The sequence below is a fragment of the Pan paniscus genome, chromosome 1 (genome assembly GCF_029289425.2).
Source record: "Pan paniscus chromosome 1, NHGRI_mPanPan1-v2.0_pri, whole genome shotgun sequence".
Lineage (NCBI taxonomy): Eukaryota > Metazoa > Chordata > Mammalia > Primates > Hominidae > Pan > Pan paniscus.
In genome coordinates this window covers 214,307,604-214,328,370 of record NC_073249.2, presented here as the reverse complement: position 1 = coordinate 214,328,370, position 20,767 = coordinate 214,307,604, and the positions used below count along the sequence as shown (strand labels likewise).

Here is a 20,767-nt window from a genome sequence, read left to right as displayed (position 1 = left end):
ACAGTCATAGCAAATAAATGATTATAAAATGTGTTTCCTTTCTGGGGCATCTCTGGAGAAATCTCCAATGGTAGGAAACCTCAGTTTACTAGGCAGGTGATCACACAAGTAAAATTTTACAGATTCAATGGCACTACCATTAATTTCAGTATCCTTGGTATTCTGCAAAGGTATTCAAGAACAAATGGTATCTTGAAACTAAAATTAGCTAAACTAACAAAGAAAACTGGATTATTATTATTAATATTCTTTTGAGACTGAGCCTCTGTTGCTCAGGCTGGAGTACAGTGGTGTTATGTCAGCTCACTGCAAAATCCACCTCCCAGGTTCAAGAGATCTTCCTGCCTCAGCCCCCTGAGTAGCTGGAATTATGGGCGCACCCCATCACACCCAGCTAATTTTTGTATTTTTAGCAGAAACAGGAATTCACCATGTTGGCCAGGTTGGTCTCGAACCCCTGACCTCGTGATCTGCCTGCCTCAGCCTCCTAAAGTGCTGGGATTATAGATGTGAGCCACCACATCCAGCTGAATCTTTTTTCTTTTCTCAAAAGATAGTGTCATAGTATTGGCTTCTATGCACTTAGGACAGTGAGCCCATCATTCAGTAACAATGTGACTCAATACTGCAAGACCTTGATGCAGTATTTGAAAGACTATTTCCAGTAAGTGAAGGAGGCTTTCAGTGATGCTTAGACCTTGATGCCCTAGCGTTTGGAGATTGCATCCTTTAGAAATGACGCCAAGGGAAATCTGCGCATGAGCGGCAATGGATGGGACCGTACCAGATGACTTAAACTTAAAGATATCCGAGGAAAAGCCTTCCCTAGAAGCAGACATCATCACCTGGTAGACAGCTTTTCCAAGACAATGGAACAAGACTCCATTTGATCTTCTTCCATTGACTGAGACTTGGTTTTGTATTAACACAAAATTATCAAACCTATATTCTATGTTGCTAGGTAGTTCCACCACTCAAACCAAACACTTTCTAAGATCTTCTGTTCAAAATGTAGCCACTCGCACTAACCAAAGCAATTGCTGGCTATGGAGTCATTTAGATGAAAGGGAAGGATCATAGCTAATACTACAACCTGCTTTCATCACAGTTGGCTAGCAATTGAGGATGCTACATTCATGATAAGATTTGTAATTTTGGCATGATTTTATTACAGGACCATCAGGTTCCTATGCCTGCTGCACAGTAGCTGACCAATATTCTGAGACAGCAGGCTTTGCAGCAGAGTTTAATGATCACAAGGTGGCTGAATGATAAGCTAGGAGGAGATCCTCAAATTCATCTCCCCAAGGAGTACTGAGGGTTTCCAGTGGATCCCAGATAGCAAGCGGCTGGAAAGTTGGTGTAGCAGTAAGAGGTATGAAGTCATCAGGATGTTGAAACTGCATTCTTTGGTGAGTTGGTGCCTTGCAGGGCCCTTCAGATCACCTGGCATCAGTAGTTTCACTGACATGCAGAACCTGAAAGAATATGTCAAATGAAAAAGTTAATGCTTCACAATGCTTAAATTGTTGTCTGCAGGGCAGTTAAGGGGAACTGTAATTTAAGATCTACATGATTTTGGGACAGTAGGCTGCCAGCAACCATGAGGAAGCAGTTCAAGCTGACCTCATGATGAATGCTGAATGAGCTGCAAGCTTGCTTTATTTTTGTTTCTCCCCCTCCCTTCTTCACTGCTTAAATTCATAAAGTTTATATGTATGGTTTCAATTTCTTTCAGAGAAGCCTTAACCTAAGCCCTGAGACCACTGACACCCTCAGTAGCACCTCTCTTCCACCAGAATGAGCATATAACCTGCTACCTTAGGTGATATAAAACCCACAAGACCATTCCATACATGGAGCTTTTTATTCTTATTTTGTAGGGATGACTTCTCTGTTTTTATAAAGCTATTTTAACTATAAAGCATTTTTAAAATATTGATGTGGCCAAAGATCTCCCAACAACACTACTCTCAGGTTTTATTTTTCTGTCTAATGTCCGGAACAGAGCAACCCCTTCCCTGCCTCACACTCAGGGCTATGAAGGTGACATATCAGTAAAATTCCATCAGTGCTTGTGGAGTTCGTGAATGAAGGCATTCTTTTTGTTGTTGTTGTTGTTGTTGTTGTTGTTGTTGTTGTTGTTGTTGTTGACAGAGTCTCCCTCTGTCACCCAGTCTGGAGGGCTGTGTGCAATCTCGGCTCACTGCAACCTCAGCCTCCTGGGTTCAAGCAATTCTCCCACCTCAGCCTCCCAAGTATCTGGATTACAGGCAGCCGCCATCATGCCCGGCTAATTTTGTATTTTTGTAGAGACAGGGTTTCACCATATTGGCCAAGCTGGTCTTGAACTCCTAACCTCAGGTGATCCGCCTGTCTTGGCCTCCCAAAGTGCTGGGATTACAGGCATGAGCCAACTCAGCTGGCCTTAAATGAATCAATTCTTGACTTCCACTCTATCCCTAATGCTGTCAATTTCTTGATTCATGAAATGAATATGGATATGTGATATGAATGGATATTTGGTTCAATCCATTAATATGCGGAAAGCCAAAAACCCAATCAGGATTAGCTGGGTGGAACTTCAGAAATGCAATCAGATATTGCTTTTTGATTGGAAGCTAGCAGTGCATACGTGGAAGGGCGTGGGTGGGAGTTGTGATTAGAAAGGTCAATAAAAGCTTCTAAAGACCCACAGGAGAGACCCAAAGTCTTCAAGCCTGGAGTTCCTGCTTGGTTCTTCCTGAGGTCTGAACACCCTGCAAACTGAGTCCAGATCTGGTAAGTCACCAATTTCTGTAAAGACACTCCCATCTGACCTACAGTCAGCCGATGTAGAATGGTGACAGTGCAGCCTACGATGGCACAGAACTCTATCCTGTCTTTTTTTCTTTTTTTCATAAGAACGGTTTCAAGCTTTGATCTTTTTTTTTCTAAATGCAGTTTTGTCTTTATTTCAAAAATGTTGATTGTGCTTTTCTTTACGTCATTTCAGAATTCTTGTTGGGAGCCATTTTGTGAAGAGAGGAAGACTGAGCTGTTTTGGCTGCATTTCTGGCCTCGAGCTGCAGTCAGCTTCTCCACGTAGAACCCGGCAGTAAGAGACTTAGAATCGAATCTCTTCTCCCTCCCGCCTCCTGTTTTTGGCTTTTGGAGAAACCTTATCATCCAACACAATGGCCAGCAACGTTACCAACAAGATGGATCCTCACTCCATGAACTCCCGTGTGTTCACTGGGAATCTCAACACTCTTGTTGTCAAGAAATCGGATGTGGAGGCGATCTTTTCCAAGTATGGCAAAATTGCGGGCTGCTCTGTTCATAAGGGCTTTGCCTTCGTTCAATATGATAAGGAGAAAAATGCCCGGGCTGCTGTAGCAGGAGAGGATGGCAGAATGATTGCTAGCCAAGTTGTAGATATTAACCTGGCTGCAGAGCCAAAAGTGAATCGAGGAAACGCAGGTGTGAAACGATCAGCAGCAGAGATGTACGGCTCCTCTTTTGACTTGGACTATGGCTTTCAACGGCATTATTATGATGGGATGTACAGTTTCCCAGCATGTGTACCTCCTCCTCCTCCCATTGCTCTGACTGTAGTGCCCTCGAAACGTCAGCGCGTATCAGGAAACACCTCACGAAGGGGCAAAAGTGGCTTCAATTCTCAGAGTGGAAAGCGGGGATCTTCCAAGTCTGGAAAGCTGAAAGGAGATGACCTTCAGGCCATTAAGCAGGAGTTGACCCAGATAAAACAGAAAGTGGATTCTCTCCTGGAAAACCTGGAAAAAATTGAAAAGGAACAGAGCAAACAAGAGGTAGAGGTGAAAAATGCTAAGTCAGAAGAGGAGCAGAGCAGTAGCTCCATGAAGAACGATGAGACTCATGTGAAGATGGAGTCTGAGGGGGGTGCAGATGACTCTGTTGAGGAGGGGGACCTACTGTATGATGATGATAATGAAGAACAGGGGGACAACCAGCTGGAGTTGATCAAGGATGATGAAAAAGGGGCTGAGGAAGGAGAGGATAACAGAGACAGCACCAATGGCCAGGATGACTCTTAAGCACATAGTGGGGTTGAGAAATCTTATCCCATTGTTTCTTTACCTAGGTGCTTGTCTAACATCAAATTTTTCACCAGATCCTCTCCCTTAGTATCTTCAGCACATGCTTACTGTTCTCCCCATCCTTGTCCTTCCCACATTCATTAATTCATATTGCCCTGCACCTGGTTCCATTTTCACTTCCCTTGATGCTCCTAGAAGTTTTCTTAAGTCTTACCCTGCAATTTTTGCTTTTAATTTAGATACCTCTTTATGACTTAACAGTAAAAAGGATGTATGGTTTTTATCAACTGTCTCCAAAATAATCTCTTGTTATGCAGGGAATACAGTTCTTTTCTTTCATACATAAGTTCAATGGTTGCTTCCCTAACTGCAAAGGCAATCTCATTGAGTTGAGTAGCTCCTGATAGCAGCTTGGAGTTAGAAGTATGTGTGTTACACCCCATATTAGTGTGCTGTGTGGGGCAGTTCAACAAAAATCTAACAATGTATTTTTGTGAATGAGAGTTGGCATGTCAAATGCATCCTCAGAAAAATAATTAGTGTTATACTCTTAAAATGTGTTTTCTAAAGTTGATACTGTGGGTTATTTTTGTGAACAGCTCCATGTTTGGGACCTTTTTTCCTCAAAATAAACAAGTCCTTATTAAACCAGGAATTTAAAGAAAAAAATTATTGGTGGGAGCAGTGACTCATGCGTATAATTCCAACACTTTGGGAGGCCAAGGTGGGAGGATCATTTGAGCCCAGGGGTTCGAGACCAACCTGGGCAACATGGCAAAACCCTATCTCTACAAAACATTTGTTTTGAGGGGTGGGGATGGTATCTGGCTCTGTTACCCAGGCTGGAGTGCAGTGGCATGATCTCAACTCACTCCAACCTCTGCCTCCCAGGCTCAAGCGATTCTCATGCCTCAGCCTCCTGAGTAGCTGCGATTATAGCCACCCGCCACCATGCCCGGCTAATTTTTATATTTTTGGTAGAAACAGGGTTTCACCATGTTGGCCAGGCTGGTCTTGAACTCCTAACCTCAAGTGATCCACCTGCCTTGGCCTCCCAATGTGCTGGGATTACACCAGTGAGCCACCAATGCCCTGCTTCTTTTTTAAAAAATTAGCCGGGCTTGGTGGCATGGATCTCTAGTCCCAGCTACTTGGGTGGCTGAGGTGGGAGAATCCCTTGAGTTCAGAAGATTGAGGCAGCAGTGAGCCATGTTCACACCACTGCTGTACTCCAGCCTGGGCAACAGAGTGAGACCTTGTCAAAAAAAAATCTTAGCCAAAGAGTTTTTTAAGACAACCAATTAATTGTAATCAGTAGGCAGATCCCAAATTCCCCAAAAAAAGAAGAGAGAGTTTAGAAGGCTCTACGTGCTAGCATCCCATTCAGACTGTTTAATCCTACAATTGTGGTTTTGTAAGAAAAACAGTCTTAAAGATTTCCAATAATTCCCACAATGGCCATAAATTATCCTGGGTGTCATTTTCCCATCAATTTAAAAAGGCACATGAGAGGCCGAGTGCAGTGGCTCAGGCCTGTATTCCCAGCACTTTCGGAGGCTGAGGCAGGTGGATCAGCTGAGGTCAGGAGTTCAAGACAAGCCTGGCCAACATGGAGAAACTCCATTCCTACTAAAAATACAAAAAAGAGCCAGGCGTGGTGGCGGGCACCTGTAATCCCAGGTACTCAGGAGGCCGAGGCAGGAGAGGCACTTGAACCCAAGAGTTAGAGGTTGCAGTGAGCCGAGATCATGCCATTGCACTCCAGCCTGGCCACAGAGCCAGACACTATCTCCAAAAATAATAATAATTATTATAACAGCATGTCTATTCACTCTCCAAAGTGTCTGGGACTGGACAATTAATTGTGAGGTCCTTTTCTGTAGCACCATACGCTATAACATATATGTGGATTTAAATAAATACACATACAAAATGCAAGTATATAGTCTATATGCTTTCCATATACTTATGTTCCATGAGGTCACAAGCAAATTCAAGGCTAGGTCAAAGAGTAGAGTGGCTGTCTATGGAAAGGAGAGTGGAAGTGAATCATAGTAATAAAAGGAAATAGATACAGATATGAATAGGTAGACATACACACATATAGCTGCAAGAAACGGGGTTGTCGTGGACCAATGATGTCAGTGAGCCATGTAAAAAGGCTACAGTTCTTGTGATTGTGTGTCCGTTTTCAGGATGGGTTGTAGATTACCTTTTTAGAAAGACTGATGCCACAGTCATAGTCAAAAAAATGATTATAAAATTTGCTTCCTTTCTGGGGCATCTCTGGAGAAATCTCCAATGGGAGGAGAACTCAGTTACTGGGCAGGTTATCACACAGGTAAGATTTTACTGATCCAATGGCACTAATATTAACTTCATTATCCTTCGTATTCTACAAAGGTTGAGTGAACAGACTGTATCTTGAAACTAAAATTAGCTGAACCAATAAAGGAGACTGCATTCTTTTTATTTTTTGTTTAGAGACAGAGTCTCTGTTGCCCAGGCTGGAGTACAATGGTGCTACCTTGGCTCACTGCAACTTCTGCATCCTGGGTTCAAGTGGTTCTCCTGCCTCAGCCTCCTGAGTAGCTGGGATTATAGGCACATGTCACCACACTGAGCTAACTTTTGTATTTTTAGCAGAAAGGGGGTTTCTCCATGTTGGCCAGGTTGGTCTCAAACCTCTGACCTTGGGATCTGCCTGCCTCAGCCTCCTAAAGTGCTGGGATTATAGGCGTGAGCCACCATGCCTGGCTGAATCTTTTTTACTTTTCTCAAACATGGTGTCATAGTATTGGGTTCTATGCACTTAGAAGAGTGAGCCCATCGTTCAGTAACAATATGAATCAATACTGCAAGACCTTGATGCAGTATTTGAAAGACTATTTCCACTAGGTGAAGGAGGCTTTCAGTGATGCTTAGACCCTCATGCCCTAGCATTTGGAGATTGCATCCTTTAGAAATGACACCAAGGGAAATCTGCCCATGAACAGCATTGGATCAGACCGTACCAGATGACTTAAACTTAAGGATATCTGAGGAAAAGCCTTCCCTAGAAGCACACATCATCACCTGGTAGACAGCTTTTCCAAGACAATGGAGCAAGACTCCATTTGATCTTCTTCCATTGACTGAGATGTGGTTTTGTTTTGTATTAACACAAAATTATCAAACCTATATTTTATGTTGTTAGGTACTTTCACCACTCAAACCAAACACTTTCTAAGATCTTCTGTTCAAAATGTGGCCACTCTCACTAACCAAAGCAATTGCTGGCTATGGAGTCATTTAGATGAAAGGGAAGGATCACACCTAATACTAAAACCTGCTTTCGTACACATTTGGGTAGCAATTGAGGATGCTAAATTCATGATAAGATTTGTTATCCTTCCTTTGGTAGGTTGGTTAATATTTATAATTAAATGACTTGGCATTGAGAAGAAGCTATAGGTGCAAATGGGTGACCTATGACTATTATTGATTTCATTACTGGTAACTTATCTCTATGCATAGAAAACATTAGTGTAACTGGGTCTAATCTAGATGGTGTGCCAGACTCCGACTAGAATAAACTCTGGTTTGACGCATATTATGAAGACTGGAACGCTATAGTTATCGACATAGACACAGAATCAGAACATGACCATGTTACCCTCTGCCATATAATCAGAGAAACTTACTGAAACTAGACATTGGTTCATTGGAGATTCTAGAGGGAAATAGAATGCATCTATAGCTCTAGTATATGAAATAAATATTAGTTTTGTTTATTGGATGCATCAATACTCAGGACATATTTGGAGAGGAACCTACTCATTCTTCTATGGAGATGACATGCAAGGATTACTTTATAAAAGACATAGAAATATTTTTTCTTCCCACCCCAATTCAAACCATTACCATGCAACCTTGTGTCAATAGAAGATAAGGCTGTTGAGGTAGAAATAATTAACGAAAGCTTCACTGGAAGCTAAATGTGAGGATTGACCTGGAAGACACACACTGACAAAGTGGGTGTTTTCCAAAGTCTGTTACAAGTTGGAATGCTTTTGTAAGAAAGGTTAAAAGAAGGGAATGGGACTCCTCCTATCAGTTTGTTTTTAAATTTTCTTTTGTCTTATTGACCTGGCAAGGCTCAAATAGAATTGAGTTTTTGTTTTTGTTTTTTTCCATTGGACAGGACAAGACAGAGGTTACAATCATTGGCTTTAGATAACAACATAACAGGATAAAACATATTCCTTGCAAGACAACCAGCAAAACTTCATGATCAGAATCAAATCAGCGTCCTTCTCACTGTCAGTGGGTGAAGCCTTCGTCAATACTTGTGGGGTTTGAGGCACTCATGAACTCATGATCAGACACTTTACTCAGGGACAGGATGTAAGCCAATCGAAAGACCTTCCACAGGTGGTGAATTTGGAAGCCTGCCCAATGTGCCCTGCAAGTTTTCACTGGCAATATGCAGGTGCAGATATGACAAAGAATAATCATGACCTTTACATCACCCCCAGCTGTTGAGGAATGGGATCCTTTTGACCGTTTCTGTCCAGAGAACCAGGTTACTCATCTTGTGTGGCAACAACATATATGGTCTACTTAACAGAGAAGAAGACTCTGTAAAAAAAAATGTTTATTATGAAGTAAGCAAAGAAATGGGAATAGATGTGAGATTATTTGGGGAGATAAAGGAAGTTGAAGGTTTTGAAAGGAAAAATAAGGAGGATTATACAAATTGTTTTGAAAGACTCATACTTGGTCATAAGGATTAAAACCAAAAGGGCATCAGTGCAATGTTAGATAGATTCCTCTTACACCCACTCAATAACCCCCAACATGTTCAGCAAGTCTTGGTTCACTCCCAGGTTCCCATTAAAAACCCAGCTCAACCCTGACCAGCTCCACCCTCACTTCCCATTTGTAATTTTCACATGACTTTATTACAGGACCATCAGGTTCCTATGCCTGCTGCACAGTAGCTTAGCAATATTCTGAGACAGCAGGGTTTGCAGCAGAGAGTTTAATGATCACAAGGTGGCTGAATGAGAAGCTAGGAGGAGATCCTCAAATTCATCTCCCCAAGGAGTATTGAGGGTTTCCAGTGGATGCTGGATAGCAAGGGGCTGGAAAGTTGGGGTAGCAGTAAGAGGGAAGAAGTCAACAGGATGTAGAAACTGCATTCTTTGGTGAGTTGGTGCATTTCAGGGCCCTTCAGATCAGCTGGCATCAGTAGTTTCACTGACATGCAGAACCTGAAAGAATATCTCAGATGAAAAAGTTAATGTTTTGCAATGCTTGAATCGTTGTCTGCAGGGAAGTTAAGGGGAACTGTAATCTAAGGTCTATATGATTTTGGAACAGTAGGCTGCCAGCAACCATGAGGAACCAGGTCAGAGAGCAAGAAGACCTCCTGATGAATGCTGAATGTGTTGCAAGCTTGGTTTATTTTTGTTTCTCTCCCTCCCTTCTTCACTGATTAAATTTATAAAGTTTAGGGAAGTGGTTTCAATTTCTTCCAAAGAAGCCTTAACCTAAGCCCTGAGACCAATCACGCCCTCAGTGGCACCTCTCCTCCACCAGAACGAGCATGTAATCTGCTACCTTAGGTTATACAAAATCCCAAAAACCATTCAATACCTTGAGATTTTTATTCTGATTTCATAGGGATGACTCCTCTGTTTTTATAAAGCTTTTTAAAGTATAAAGCATTTTTATCTTCTGATGTGGCCAAGGATCTCCTAACAACACTACTTTCAGATTTTATTTTTCTGTCTAATGTCGTAAACAGATCAAATCCTTCCCTGCCTCACACTCAAGACTATGAAGTTCACATATTAGTAAAATACAATCAGTGTTTGTGGAGTTCATGAATGAATGATTTTTTTATTTTTTGACAGAATGTCCCTCTGTCACCCAGACTGAAGTGCAGTGGCACAATTCTGGCTCACTGCAACCATTGCCTCCTGGGTTCAAGCAATTCTCCTGCCTCAGCCTCCCAAGTAGCTGGGTTTCAGGCGCCTGCCATCATGCCCAGCTAATTTTTGTGTTTTTGTAGAGACGGGGTTTCACCTTTTTGACCTGGCTGGTCTTGAACCCCTGACATCAGGTGATCTACTCACCTTGTCCTTCCAAAGTGCTGGAATTACAGGTATGAGCCACCTCGCCCACCCTTGAATGAATGTATTCTGGACTTCTACCCTATCCCTAACACTGTCAATTTTTTGCTTCACGAACTGAATATAGATATGTGATATGAATGGATATCTGACTCAATCCATTAATCTGGGGAGAGCCAAAAACCCAATCAGGATTAACTGGGTGGAGCTTCAGAAATGCAATCAGATATTGCTTTTTGATTGGAAGCTAGCAGTGCATACGTGGAAGGGCGTGCGTGGGAGTTGTGATTAGAAAGGTCAATAAAAGCTTCTGAAGACCCACAGGAGAGACCCAAAGTCTTCAAGCCTGGAGTTCCTGCTTGGTTCTTCCTGAGGTCTGAGCACCTTCTAGACTACATCCAGATCTGGTAAGTCACTCATTTCTGTAAGGACACTTCCATCTGACCTACAATCAGTCGGTCTGGGATGGTGACAGTGCAGCCTAAGATGGCACAGCGCTATATCCTGTCCTTCTTTTTTTTCATATGAACAATTTGAAGCTTTGAATTTTTTCCTCTAAATGCAGTTCTGTCTTTATTTCAAAAAAGTTGATTGTGCTTTAGCTGATGCCTTTTTAAAATTCTTGAAGGGAGCAGTGACTCATGCCTTTAACCCCAACACTTTGGGAGGCCAAAGTGGGAGGATCATTTCAGCCCGTGGGTTTGAGACCAACCTGGACAACACCACAGAAATCCTCCTCTACACAACGTTTTTTTTGGGGGTGGGGTTGGAGTCTCACTGTGTTGCCCAGACTGGAGTGCAGTGGCACGATCTCAACTCACTGCAAACTTTACCTCCGGGGTTCCAGCAATTCTCATGCCTCAGTCTCCATCCTCAGAAGCTGGTGTCACAGACATCTGAAACCATGCCTGGCTAAGTTTTGTATTTTTAGTAGAGGTGGGGTTTCACCCTGCTGGCCAGGTTGGTCTCAAACACCTGACCTCAAGTGATCCACCTGCCTTGGCCTCCCAAAGTGCTGGGATTACAGCTGTGAGTCACTGGTGCTTGGCCTCTACTTTTTTTTTTTTAATTAGCCGAGCATGGTGGCATGCATCTGTAGTCCCAGCTATTTGGGTGGCTGGTGTGGGAGAATCACTTGAGCCCAGAAGATTGAGGCTGCAGTGAGCCATGCTCACACCACTGCTGTACTCCAGCCTGGGCAAAAGAGAGAGACCCTGTCCAAAAAATAAAAACAATATCTTAACCAAAAAGGGTCTATGACCTTAATTTTAAACCAATCACGTCCTCACTGTAATTCTTCCACCGGAATGGAGACATGGGTGTGGGGGTGCATGCCTGTAATCCCAGCTACGTGGAAGGCTGAAGCATGAGAATTGCTTGAATCTCAGAGGTGGAGGTTACAGGGAGCTGAGATGGCGCCCCTGCACTCCAGCCTGGGCGACAAAGTGAGACTCAGCTTCACACACACCAAAAAAAATTAGATTATACCACCCAGGTGATCATTGGATACATGAAGATTTCTATTGTGTTTTCTTGGGGACTGTCAACTCTGTCTTTGAAAACTGTTTTAACTCTGAAATATTTTGAGAAATTTGATGTAGCCAAGGATCCCTCAACAAAGACACTTTCAAGTCTTTTCTTTCTGTCTAATATCAGGAAGAGATTCAACCCTTCCCTATCTCACACTCAGGACTGTGAAGGACACATATTAGTAAAACTCCATTTTTGTGAAGGGAATCAGTGGATGAGTCCTGGACTTCCACCCTATCCCTAAATCTTTCACTTTGATGGATGAATATCTACTTCCATCAGTAAATCTGGAAGAAAGCCAAAAGTCCAATCAGGATTAACTGGGTAGAATTCGAATCAAATGTCGTTCTGTCTCTCTCTTTTTTCTTTTTCTTTCTTTTTTTTTTTTGAATCTAGCCTATTTCCCAGGCTGGACTTCAGTGGTGTATTGTCAGCTCACTGCAACCTCTGCCTCCTGGGTTCAAGGGATCCTCCTGTCTCAGCCTCCCTAGTAGCCTGGACTATAGGCGCAGACCACCGCAACTGGCTAATTTTTTAATTTTAGTAGAGGTAGGGTTTTACCATGTTGGCCAGGCTGGTCTCAAACTCCTGACCTCAGATAATCCACCTGCCTCTGCCTCCCAGAGTGCTGGGATTACAGGTGTGAGCCACTTCGTCTGGCCTTGAATGAATGTATTCTTGACTTCAACCCTATCCCTAACACTGTCAATTTCTTGCTTCATGAAGTGAATATAGATATGTGATATGAATGGACATCTGATTCAATCCATTAATCTGGGGAGAGCCAAAAACCCAATCAGGATTACCTGGGTGGAGCTTCACAAATGCAATCAGATATCATTTTCTGATTGGAAGCTAGCAGCGGATACGTGGAGGGGCGTGGGTGGGAGTTGTGATTAGAAAGGTCAATAAAAGCTTCTAAAGACCCACAGGAGAGACCCAAAGTCTTCAAGCCTGGAGTTCCTGCCTGGTTCTTCCTGAGGTCTGAGCACCTTCTAGACTACATCCAGATCTGGTAAGTCACTAATTTCTGTAAGGACACTTCCATCTGACCTAGAGTCAGTCGGTCTGGGATGGTGACAGTGCAGCCTACGATGGCACAGAGCTATATCCTGTCCTTTTTTTATATATATATGAACAATTTGAAGCTTTGAAGGTTTTCCTCTAAATGCAGTTCTGTCTTTATTTCAAAAAAGTTGATTGTGCTTTAGCTGATGCCTTTTTAAAATTCTTGAAGGGAGCAGTGACTCATGCCTTTAACCCCAACACTTTGGGAGGCCAAAGTGGGAGGATCATTTCAGCCCGTGGGTTTGAGACCAACCTGGACAACACCACAAAAACCCTACTCTACACAACGTTTTTTTTGGGGGTGGGGATGGAGTCTCACTGTGTTGCCCAGACTGGAGTGCAGTGGCACGATCTCAACTCACTGCAACCTTTACCTCCCGGGTTCCAGCAATTCTCATGCCTCAGTCTCCATCCTCAGAAGCTGGTGTCACAGACATCTGAAATCATGCCTGGCTAAGTTTTGTATTTTTAGTAGATGTGGGGTTTCACCACGCTGGCCAGGTTGGTCTCAAACACCTGACCTCAAGTGATCCACCTGCCTTGGCCTCCCAAAGTGCTGGGATTACAGCTGTGAGTCACTGGTGCTTGGCCTCTACTTTTTTTTTTATTTTAATTAGCCGAGCATGGCGGCATGCATCTGTAGTCCCAGCTATTTGGGTGGCTGGTGTGGGAGAATCACTTGAGCCCAGAAGATTGAGGCTGCAGTGAGCCATGCTCACACCACTGCTGTACTCCAGCCTGGGCAAAAGAGAGAGACCCTGTCCAAAAAACAAAAACAATATCTTAACCAAAAAGGATCTATGACCTTAATTTTAAACCAATCAAATCCTCTTCCACCCAAATGGAGACATGGCTGTGGGGGGTGCATGCCTGTAGTCCCAGCTACGTGGAAGGCTGAAGCATGAGAATTGCTTGAATCTTGGAGGCCGAGGTGACAGTGAGCCAAGATGGTGCCACTACACTCCAGCCTGGGCAACGAAGTGAGACTCAGCTCCCTCAACACCAAAAAAAATTATATGACCCAGGTGATCATCGGATACATGAAGATTTCTATTGTGTTTTCTTAGGGACTGTCATCTCTGTCTTTGAAAACTGTTTTAACTCTGAAATATTTTGATAAATTTGATGTAGCCAAGGATCCCTCAACAAAGATACTTTCAAGTTTTCTTTCTTTCTGTCTAATATCAGGAAGAGATTCAACCTTTCCCTGTCTCACACTCAGGACTTTGAAGGACACATATTAGTAAAACTCCATGTTTGTGAAGGGAATCAGTGAATGAGTCCTGGACTTTCACCCTATCCCTAAATCTTTCATTTTGATGGATCAATATCTAAATCGATCAGTTAATCATTAAGAAAGACAAAAATCCAATCAGGATTAACTGGGTAGAGATTAAGAAGTCTAGTGAAATGTAGCTCTCTCTGTCTCTCTGTTCAATCTAGCCTATTTCCCAGGCTGGAGTGGAGTGGTATAATGTCAGCTCACTGCAACTTCTGCCTCCTGGGTTCAAGCGATCCTCCTCCCTCAGCCTCCCTAGTAGCTTGGACTACAGGCGCAGACCACTGCACCTGGCTAATTTTTGCTGTCTTAGTAGAGGCAGGGTTTTACCATGTTGGCCAGGCTCGTCTTGAACTCCTGATCTCAGATGATCCACCTGCCTTGGCCTCACAAAATGCTCAGATTACAGGTGTGAGTCACTGCACCCAGCCAAAGTGGTTCAGTTTGAATATGTGTAAGAGGTGTGCATTGGAAACATCTATCTTGTGAGTGATGCATAACAGTGTCACATAGCTTTCAGAGCTTCTCACTGAAATTTTCAATAATGAGGCTGGGACGGAGGCTCACACCTATAATCCCAGTATGTTGGAAGGCCAAGAGGGATAGATTGCTTGAGACTAGGAGTTCAAGACCAGCTTGGACAACATAGCGAAATCCACTGTCTTTACAAAAATTCAAAAAATAAAAGATGAGCTGGGTGTGGTGATGCATAACTGTGGTCCCAGCTACTTGGGAGGCTGAGGAGGAAGAATCCTTTGAGCTGGGAGGTCAAGGCTGCACTGAGCTGAGATCCCACCACTACACTCCAGGCTGGGTGACAGAGCAAGACCCTGTCAGAAAGAGAGTGAGAGAGGGAGAGAGAGAAAGAGAGAGAGAATGAAAGAAGGGATACAGGGAAAGAAGACAAAGAAAGAAGGGAGAGGGGGAAAGAAAGAAAGAAGGGAGGGAGAGAGGGAAAGAAGGAAAGAAGAAAGAGAGAGAAAGAGAAAGCAAGCTTAAATAATGAAAAGAAAACAAATAAAACCTGTTCTAGGGATGCCCCATGAATGTTCCAACAAGCTTATTTGTAGGAACTGAAAATGTGGACATGCAGGGTTGTGACACTCCCATTACCATTGTTTTAGAACCTTGAGTAATTAGTAATTTCCCCCAATGGTAGGAGGCGTTCGCTTTCAGGTTCCTCCACACTCACTAGTCACTGGATGGAGCACTGGATAGAAAGGAAGGGCTACTTGTGGCCCTGCTTCCTCACTGCTTCGGAGACGCTCATGCTGATGCAGCAGAAGCAGAATGCTGGCTTAATGGCCACTGAGTACAGAGTAGAATTGGAGTAAACTGAGGGCTCTTTCACCATTGCCAGAGCAGTGACTTTTGCCATAGGAGAAGATGAGATTGCATGGGCTTGGCCTGAGAGTGATGCCTTTTCTCTGGGTTTGTCCTCTGGAAGTTTTCCCTGCAGATTCATGAAGATGAGCATCCGGACTCCACCCAGACTCCTGGAGCTTGCGGGGCGGAGCCTGCTGAGGGACCAAGCCTTAGCCATGTCCACCCTGGAGGAGCTGCCCACGGAACTTTTCCCCCCACTGTTCATGGAGGCCTTCAGCAGGAGACGCTGTGAGGCCCTGAAGCTGATGGTGCAGGCCTGGCCCTTCCGCCGCCTCCCTCTGAGGCCTCTGATAAAGATGCCTTGTCTGGAGGCTTTCCAAGCTGTGCTCGATGGGCTTGATGCACTGCTTACCCAAGGGGTTCGTCCCAGGTGAGGTGGGCCAGGTGGGCTGGTGGGGTGGGCCCAGGTGTCCAACAGAAGGAACAGCGGGGTCATGAGAAGTGAGGAGGCCCAAGGGGGCATGGTGGTGGTGAGGAAGCTGAGAGGACTTGGCCATTCACCAGCTCCTCAGGGAAAGCACTGCTGACCACACAAGGTCCATGGAGGTACCAGGAACCTCTCCTCTAATGGCACTGAAAGGCACCATGAAAAGTGAGAACTGGGCCAGGCACGGTGGCTCACAATGTAATCCCAGGAGATTGGGAGGCTGAGGTCAAGAGTTGGAGGCCAGCCTGTCCAACATGGCAAACCCCAACTCTACTAAAAATACTAAAATTAGCTGGGCATGGTGGTGGGTTCCTGTAATCCCAGCTACTTGTGAGGTTGAGGCAGGAGAATCATTTGAACCCGGGAAGCAGAGGTTGCAGTGAGGTGACATCACACCACTGCACTCCAGCCTAGGCGACAGAGGGAGACTTGGTCTCAAAAAAAAAACAAAAAAATGTGGAAGTGGGCAGGATCCAAGGGGAAAACAGGGTGAAGAAAAGTCAGAGAGAGGGACAACAAGCAGGGAGGGGAGGAGCTGCTATCCAGCATGTGGAGTTTAAGTTCAGAAATGAGTTCTGAAGTTCTCAGTCTCACCTCTATTTTCCCACAGGAGGTGTAAACTTCAAGTGCTGGATTTACAGGATGTCTGTGAGAACTTCTGGATGGTTTGGTCTGAAGCTATGGCCCATGGGTGCTTCCTCAATGCCAAGAGGAACAAAAAACCAGTGCAGGACTGTCCAAGGATGAGAGGACAGCAACCCTTGACTGTGTTCGTAGAACTTTGGCTCAAGAACAGGACTCTGGATGAATACCTCACCTACCCCCTTCTATGGGTCAAGCAGAGGAGAGATTTACTACACCTGTGCTGTAAGAAGCTGAAAATTTTGGGAATGCCCTTCCGCAATATCAGAAGCATCCTGAAAATGGTGAACCTAGACTGTATCCAGGAGGTGGAAGTGAATTGCAGGTGGAAACTGCAATTCCTGACACAGTTTACCCCATACCTGGGCCACATGAGGAATCTTCAGAAGCTCGTTCTCTCCCAGATGGATGTCTCTCGCTACGTTTCCCCAGAGCAGAAGAAGGAGATTGTTACCCAGTTCACCACTCAGTTCCTCAAGCTGCGCTGCCTCCAAAAGCTTTATATGAACTCTGTTCCTTTCCTCGAAGGCCACCTGGACCAGCTGCTCAGGTGAGGGAGGGTGGTGAGCTTTCTCTGCAGACCACAGCAGAGCCTGTTACAATAAACACTAGTGGGCATCTACTGTGAGCCAGCCTATGAGGATGTAACAGTGAAGGGGACACTAGAATGTCCATGCATTGTCCTGTTGGCGGCCCTGTCCTGAAATGGGTATCACGCAACCATCGCAATAGAGGCAGAGGGATCAGCTAGGGGAGATGCTATAGAGAGGTTGCCATAATAGGAAGCTAGCTACTGGGGGGCTCAGATCTAGTGAGGGTGCCTTTCTGAATTCTTCCTGAGGACGTGTGTCTAAGTTAAGATGATGAAAAATAGGCCAGGGGCGGTGGCTCATGCCTGTAATCCTAGCATTCTGGGAGTCTGAGGCAAGAGCATAGCTTGAGCCTAGGAGTTTAAGACCAGTCTGGGTAACATCCCAAGACCCCTGTCAGAAATGAATAAATAAAAGTAAAAACAAACAAGATTACTTTTTTTTTCTGAGATGGATTTTCACTTTGATGGTCCAGGCTAGAGTGCAGTTGTGACATCTCAGCTCGCAGCAACTTCTGCCTCACAGGTTCAAGCGATTCTCCTGCCTCAGCCTCCTGAGTGCCTGGGATTACAGGCGTGGGCCACCACACCTGGTTAATTTTTATATTTTAAGTAGAGACAGGGTTTCACCATGTTGGCTAGGCTATTCTCCAACTCCTGACTTCAGGTGATCCATCCACCGTGAACTCCCAAAGTGCTGGGATTATAGGCGAGAGCTACCACGCCCAGCCAACAAGATACTTTTTAAGAAGATGATGTGAAGTAGGGAAGTGAAGTGGGCACTGAAGAGGGGAATGCTCAGCAAACCTGCACATGTCAGAAAATCAGCTTTGTGCCCCACAGTTTGGTGAACATGAATGATCCCATCTCTAATTCCCTGTTGTAAAAGTTTCTTTTGAGCTCCAGGTAAATTAATTACCTAGGCAATGCATGATTCTGAAACAGAGGGTCAGGGAGCAGGCACAAAGAATGGTGAAAGTGATAGATGGTTTGCTGATGATACAGGCGTGTCAGGGACGCCTGCAGCCCGTCCACCCCAGCTGATGTTGCAGGATCCTGTCTGAGTTTGTCCTTTATGCCTGCATCTCCACTGGGCTCCTGTGGCCCAGGGATGTGGTTTTCTGCCTGACAGATGAGGAAAGGGAGCTTGAGGGATTCTGTGAACTTGATCCATTCCTGTAAATGATGGTGAAATGAGTCAGCCTCAAATGGAATTATTTTTTCTCCTTTTTTTTTTTTAATACAGAGTCTCGCTCTGTCACCCAGGCTGGAGTGTAGTGGCATGATCTCTGCTCACTGCAACCTACACCTCCTGGGTTCAAGTGGTTCTTCTGCCTCAGCTTCCCAAGTAGCTGGAACTGCAGGCTCCCGCCAGCACACCTGGCTAATTTTTGGATTTTTAGTAGAGAGGAGGTTTTGCCATGTTCACCAGGCTGGTCTCAAACTCCTGATCTCAAGGAATCCACCAGTCTCAGCCTCCCAAAGTTCTGGGATTACAGGTGTGAGTTACCTGGCTGGGTCTAAAATGGAATTGACCTCGGTGGCAAAGCTCTTCATCACGCATCATCCTAAGTGTTGACCATCAGGCCATGAGAATGACCCTGGACTTGGGCAAAAAGGTCTCCATCCATTACCTTGAAGCCATTCCCCACCACCGTCCACTCACCCCTATGATTCCCCAGAATTAACTTCTTGCTCTCTCTCCCCAGCTGTCTGAAGACCTCGTTAAAGGTCCTCACAATAACTAACTGTGTGCTTTTGGAATCAGACTTGAAGCATCTATCCCAGTGCCCGAGTATCAGTCAACTAAAGACCCTGGACCTGAGTGGCATCAGACTGACCAATTTCAGTCTTGTGCCTCTCCAAATTCTCCTAGAAAAAGTTGCAGCCACCCTTGAGTACCTGGATTTAGATGACTGTGGCATCATGGACTCCCAAGTCAATGCCATCCTGCCTGCCCTGAGCCGCTGCTTTGAGCTCAACACCTTCAGCTTCTGTGGAAATCCCATCTCCATGGCCACCCTGGAGAACCTGCTGAGCCACACAATCATACTCAAAAACTTATGCGTGGGGGTGTATCCTGCCCCGCGGGAGAGTTATGGTGCTGATGGTACTCTCTGCTGGAGCAGATTTGCTCAAATTAGGGCTGAGCTGATGAACAGAGTGAGGGACTTAAGGCACCCCGAGAGGATCTTTTTCTGCACTGACAACTGCCCTGACTGTGGCAACAGGTCATTTTATGACCTGGAGGCAGATCAAGACTGCTGTTGAATGCCTGCCTATTTGGATGGGTATGTCAAACGCTTTCTTCTGGACACTTGGAAACTAAAACCTAGGTCTTAGGTACATCCTAAAGGGATCACAGAACCCATCATTTCACACATAGGCTCTGAAAGTGGGAAAGGAAAGCTGATCAAGCAGGGGCTGGACTTGGGGGAAATGTTGCCATGGATTCGATGGCACTTTGGGGACCTGTGTCCTGTAGAGTCGAAAATGGGAATCTGAATGTCTAGAGTGGAATTCAGGCTTGAGAATACATGAGGGAGTTACTCTTGCATGGATGGTTGTAAAGAAACAATCAGAAATAAAGGAAAACTGAGCAGAATCTGTCTGGTGCCGTCTATTATTAAGTAACCTGTTTTCCAGTTTAAGCCTCAGGAATCTTCAGTTATTGATGGAAAAAACAAAAGGCACTGACTGAGTTGTCCAATCAATAAGATGCAGCCCAAGAAAATCAAGGCATTTAAATGAAATTTGGTTATTGTAATCAGTTTCCTCCCATTCTTTTATTTGAGACAGAGTTTCACTCTTGTTGCCCAGGCTGGAGTTTAGAGTGCAATGGTGCCATCTCAGCTGACTGCAACCTCCACCTGGGGTTTAAATGATTCTCCTGCCTCAGCCTCCCAAGTAGCTGGGATTACAAGCATGCACCACCATGCCCAGCTAATTTGTGTATGTTTAGTAGAGACAGGGTTTCCTCACTATGTTGGTCAGGCTGGTCTCAAACTCCTGACTTTGGGTGATTCACGCAAGTAGGCCTACCAAGGTGCTGGGATTACAGGTGTGAGCCACTGTGTCAGGCTTTTTTTTGTTTTTGTTTTTTAGAGGTCTCCTGTCACTCAGGCTACAGTGCAGTGGCACAATCATACCTCACTGCAACCTCAATTTCCTGGGTTCAAGCGATCCTCCCACCTCAGCCTCCTGAGTAGCTAGGACTACAGCTGTGTGAGCCACCACACCTGGATACTTCTTTTTAGTAGAGACAAGGCCTCGCTGTCTTCCCCAGGCTGATCTGGAACTCCTGAGCTTGTGATTCTCCTGCCTTGGCCTCCCAAAATGCAGGGAGTATAGGCGTGGACCACCACGCTTGGCTTGGCCTCCTCCAAATCTTCACTTCTTTAGATGTCTGTTAACTCCTTGTTAGTTGCTGTGGCTGTTCAGTGGGTTAATACACACTAGGTGGACACCAAAGGCCTGGAACATTACTGGGCAAGAACAGTGAGCCAATCCACACGGAAAGCACCTTCTTCTCAGCGTCTTTCACCACTAGCCAGATGCTGAGACCCCGCCCACTCCCTGTGAGTCTCCACATGCTTCCAGAAGCCTTAGTTGGTGGACGTCAGCTTCACTGCACAAGGAGCCACTCTCTTCCCGCTGCCGTGGAAG

The 20,767-nt window shown here is 44.9% G+C and overlaps 3 protein-coding genes across 3 annotated transcripts in view; all 3 read left to right on the top strand.

Annotated features, from left to right (window-relative positions):
• Positions 1-2,661: 2,661 nt before the first annotated feature.
• LOC134728383 (heterogeneous nuclear ribonucleoprotein C-like 1) lies at positions 2,662-4,724 on the top strand. The gene has a single exon (XM_063601820.1). It carries the CDS (start codon positions 3,177-3,179, stop codon positions 4,056-4,058), a length of 882 nt encoding a protein of 293 aa, XP_063457890.1. The 5' UTR covers positions 2,662-3,176; the 3' UTR covers positions 4,059-4,724.
• A 5,801-nt stretch (positions 4,725-10,525) lies between these two features.
• The window catches only part of LOC129395010 (heterogeneous nuclear ribonucleoprotein C-like 2), a 31,735-nt gene continuing 21,493 nt past the window's right edge, over positions 10,526-20,767 (top strand). Inside the window, exon 1 of the mRNA XM_055105470.2 lies at positions 10,526-10,587. The gene's annotated coding sequence lies outside the window, so the exon portion shown is untranslated. The remainder of the gene's footprint in view (positions 10,588-20,767) is intronic.
• On the top strand, positions 15,506-19,372 carry LOC134729810 (PRAME family member 15-like). The gene is made up of 3 exons (XM_063601815.1): positions 15,506-15,813; positions 16,481-17,062; positions 18,811-19,372. The coding sequence occupies exons 1-3, from the start codon at positions 15,521-15,523 to the stop codon at positions 19,370-19,372; spliced, it is 1,437 nt and encodes a 478-aa protein (XP_063457885.1). The 5' UTR covers positions 15,506-15,520.

Bases quoted from the DNA above. Each gene is read 5' to 3' on its own strand.
- LOC134728383 (XM_063601820.1), top strand. From the start codon at position 3,177: ATGGCCAGCAACGTTACCAACAAGATGGATCCTCACTCCATGAACTCC.
- LOC134729810 (XM_063601815.1), top strand. From the start codon at position 15,521: ATGAAGATGAGCATCCGGACTCCACCCAGACTCCTGGAGCTTGCGGGG. The intron at 15,814-16,480 runs GTGAGGTGGGCC...ATTTTCCCACAG, and splicing joins ACCCAAGGGGTTCGTCCCAG to GAGGTGTAAACTTCAAGTGC. The intron at 17,063-18,810 runs GTGAGGGAGGGT...CTCTCTCCCCAG, and splicing joins CACCTGGACCAGCTGCTCAG to CTGTCTGAAGACCTCGTTAA.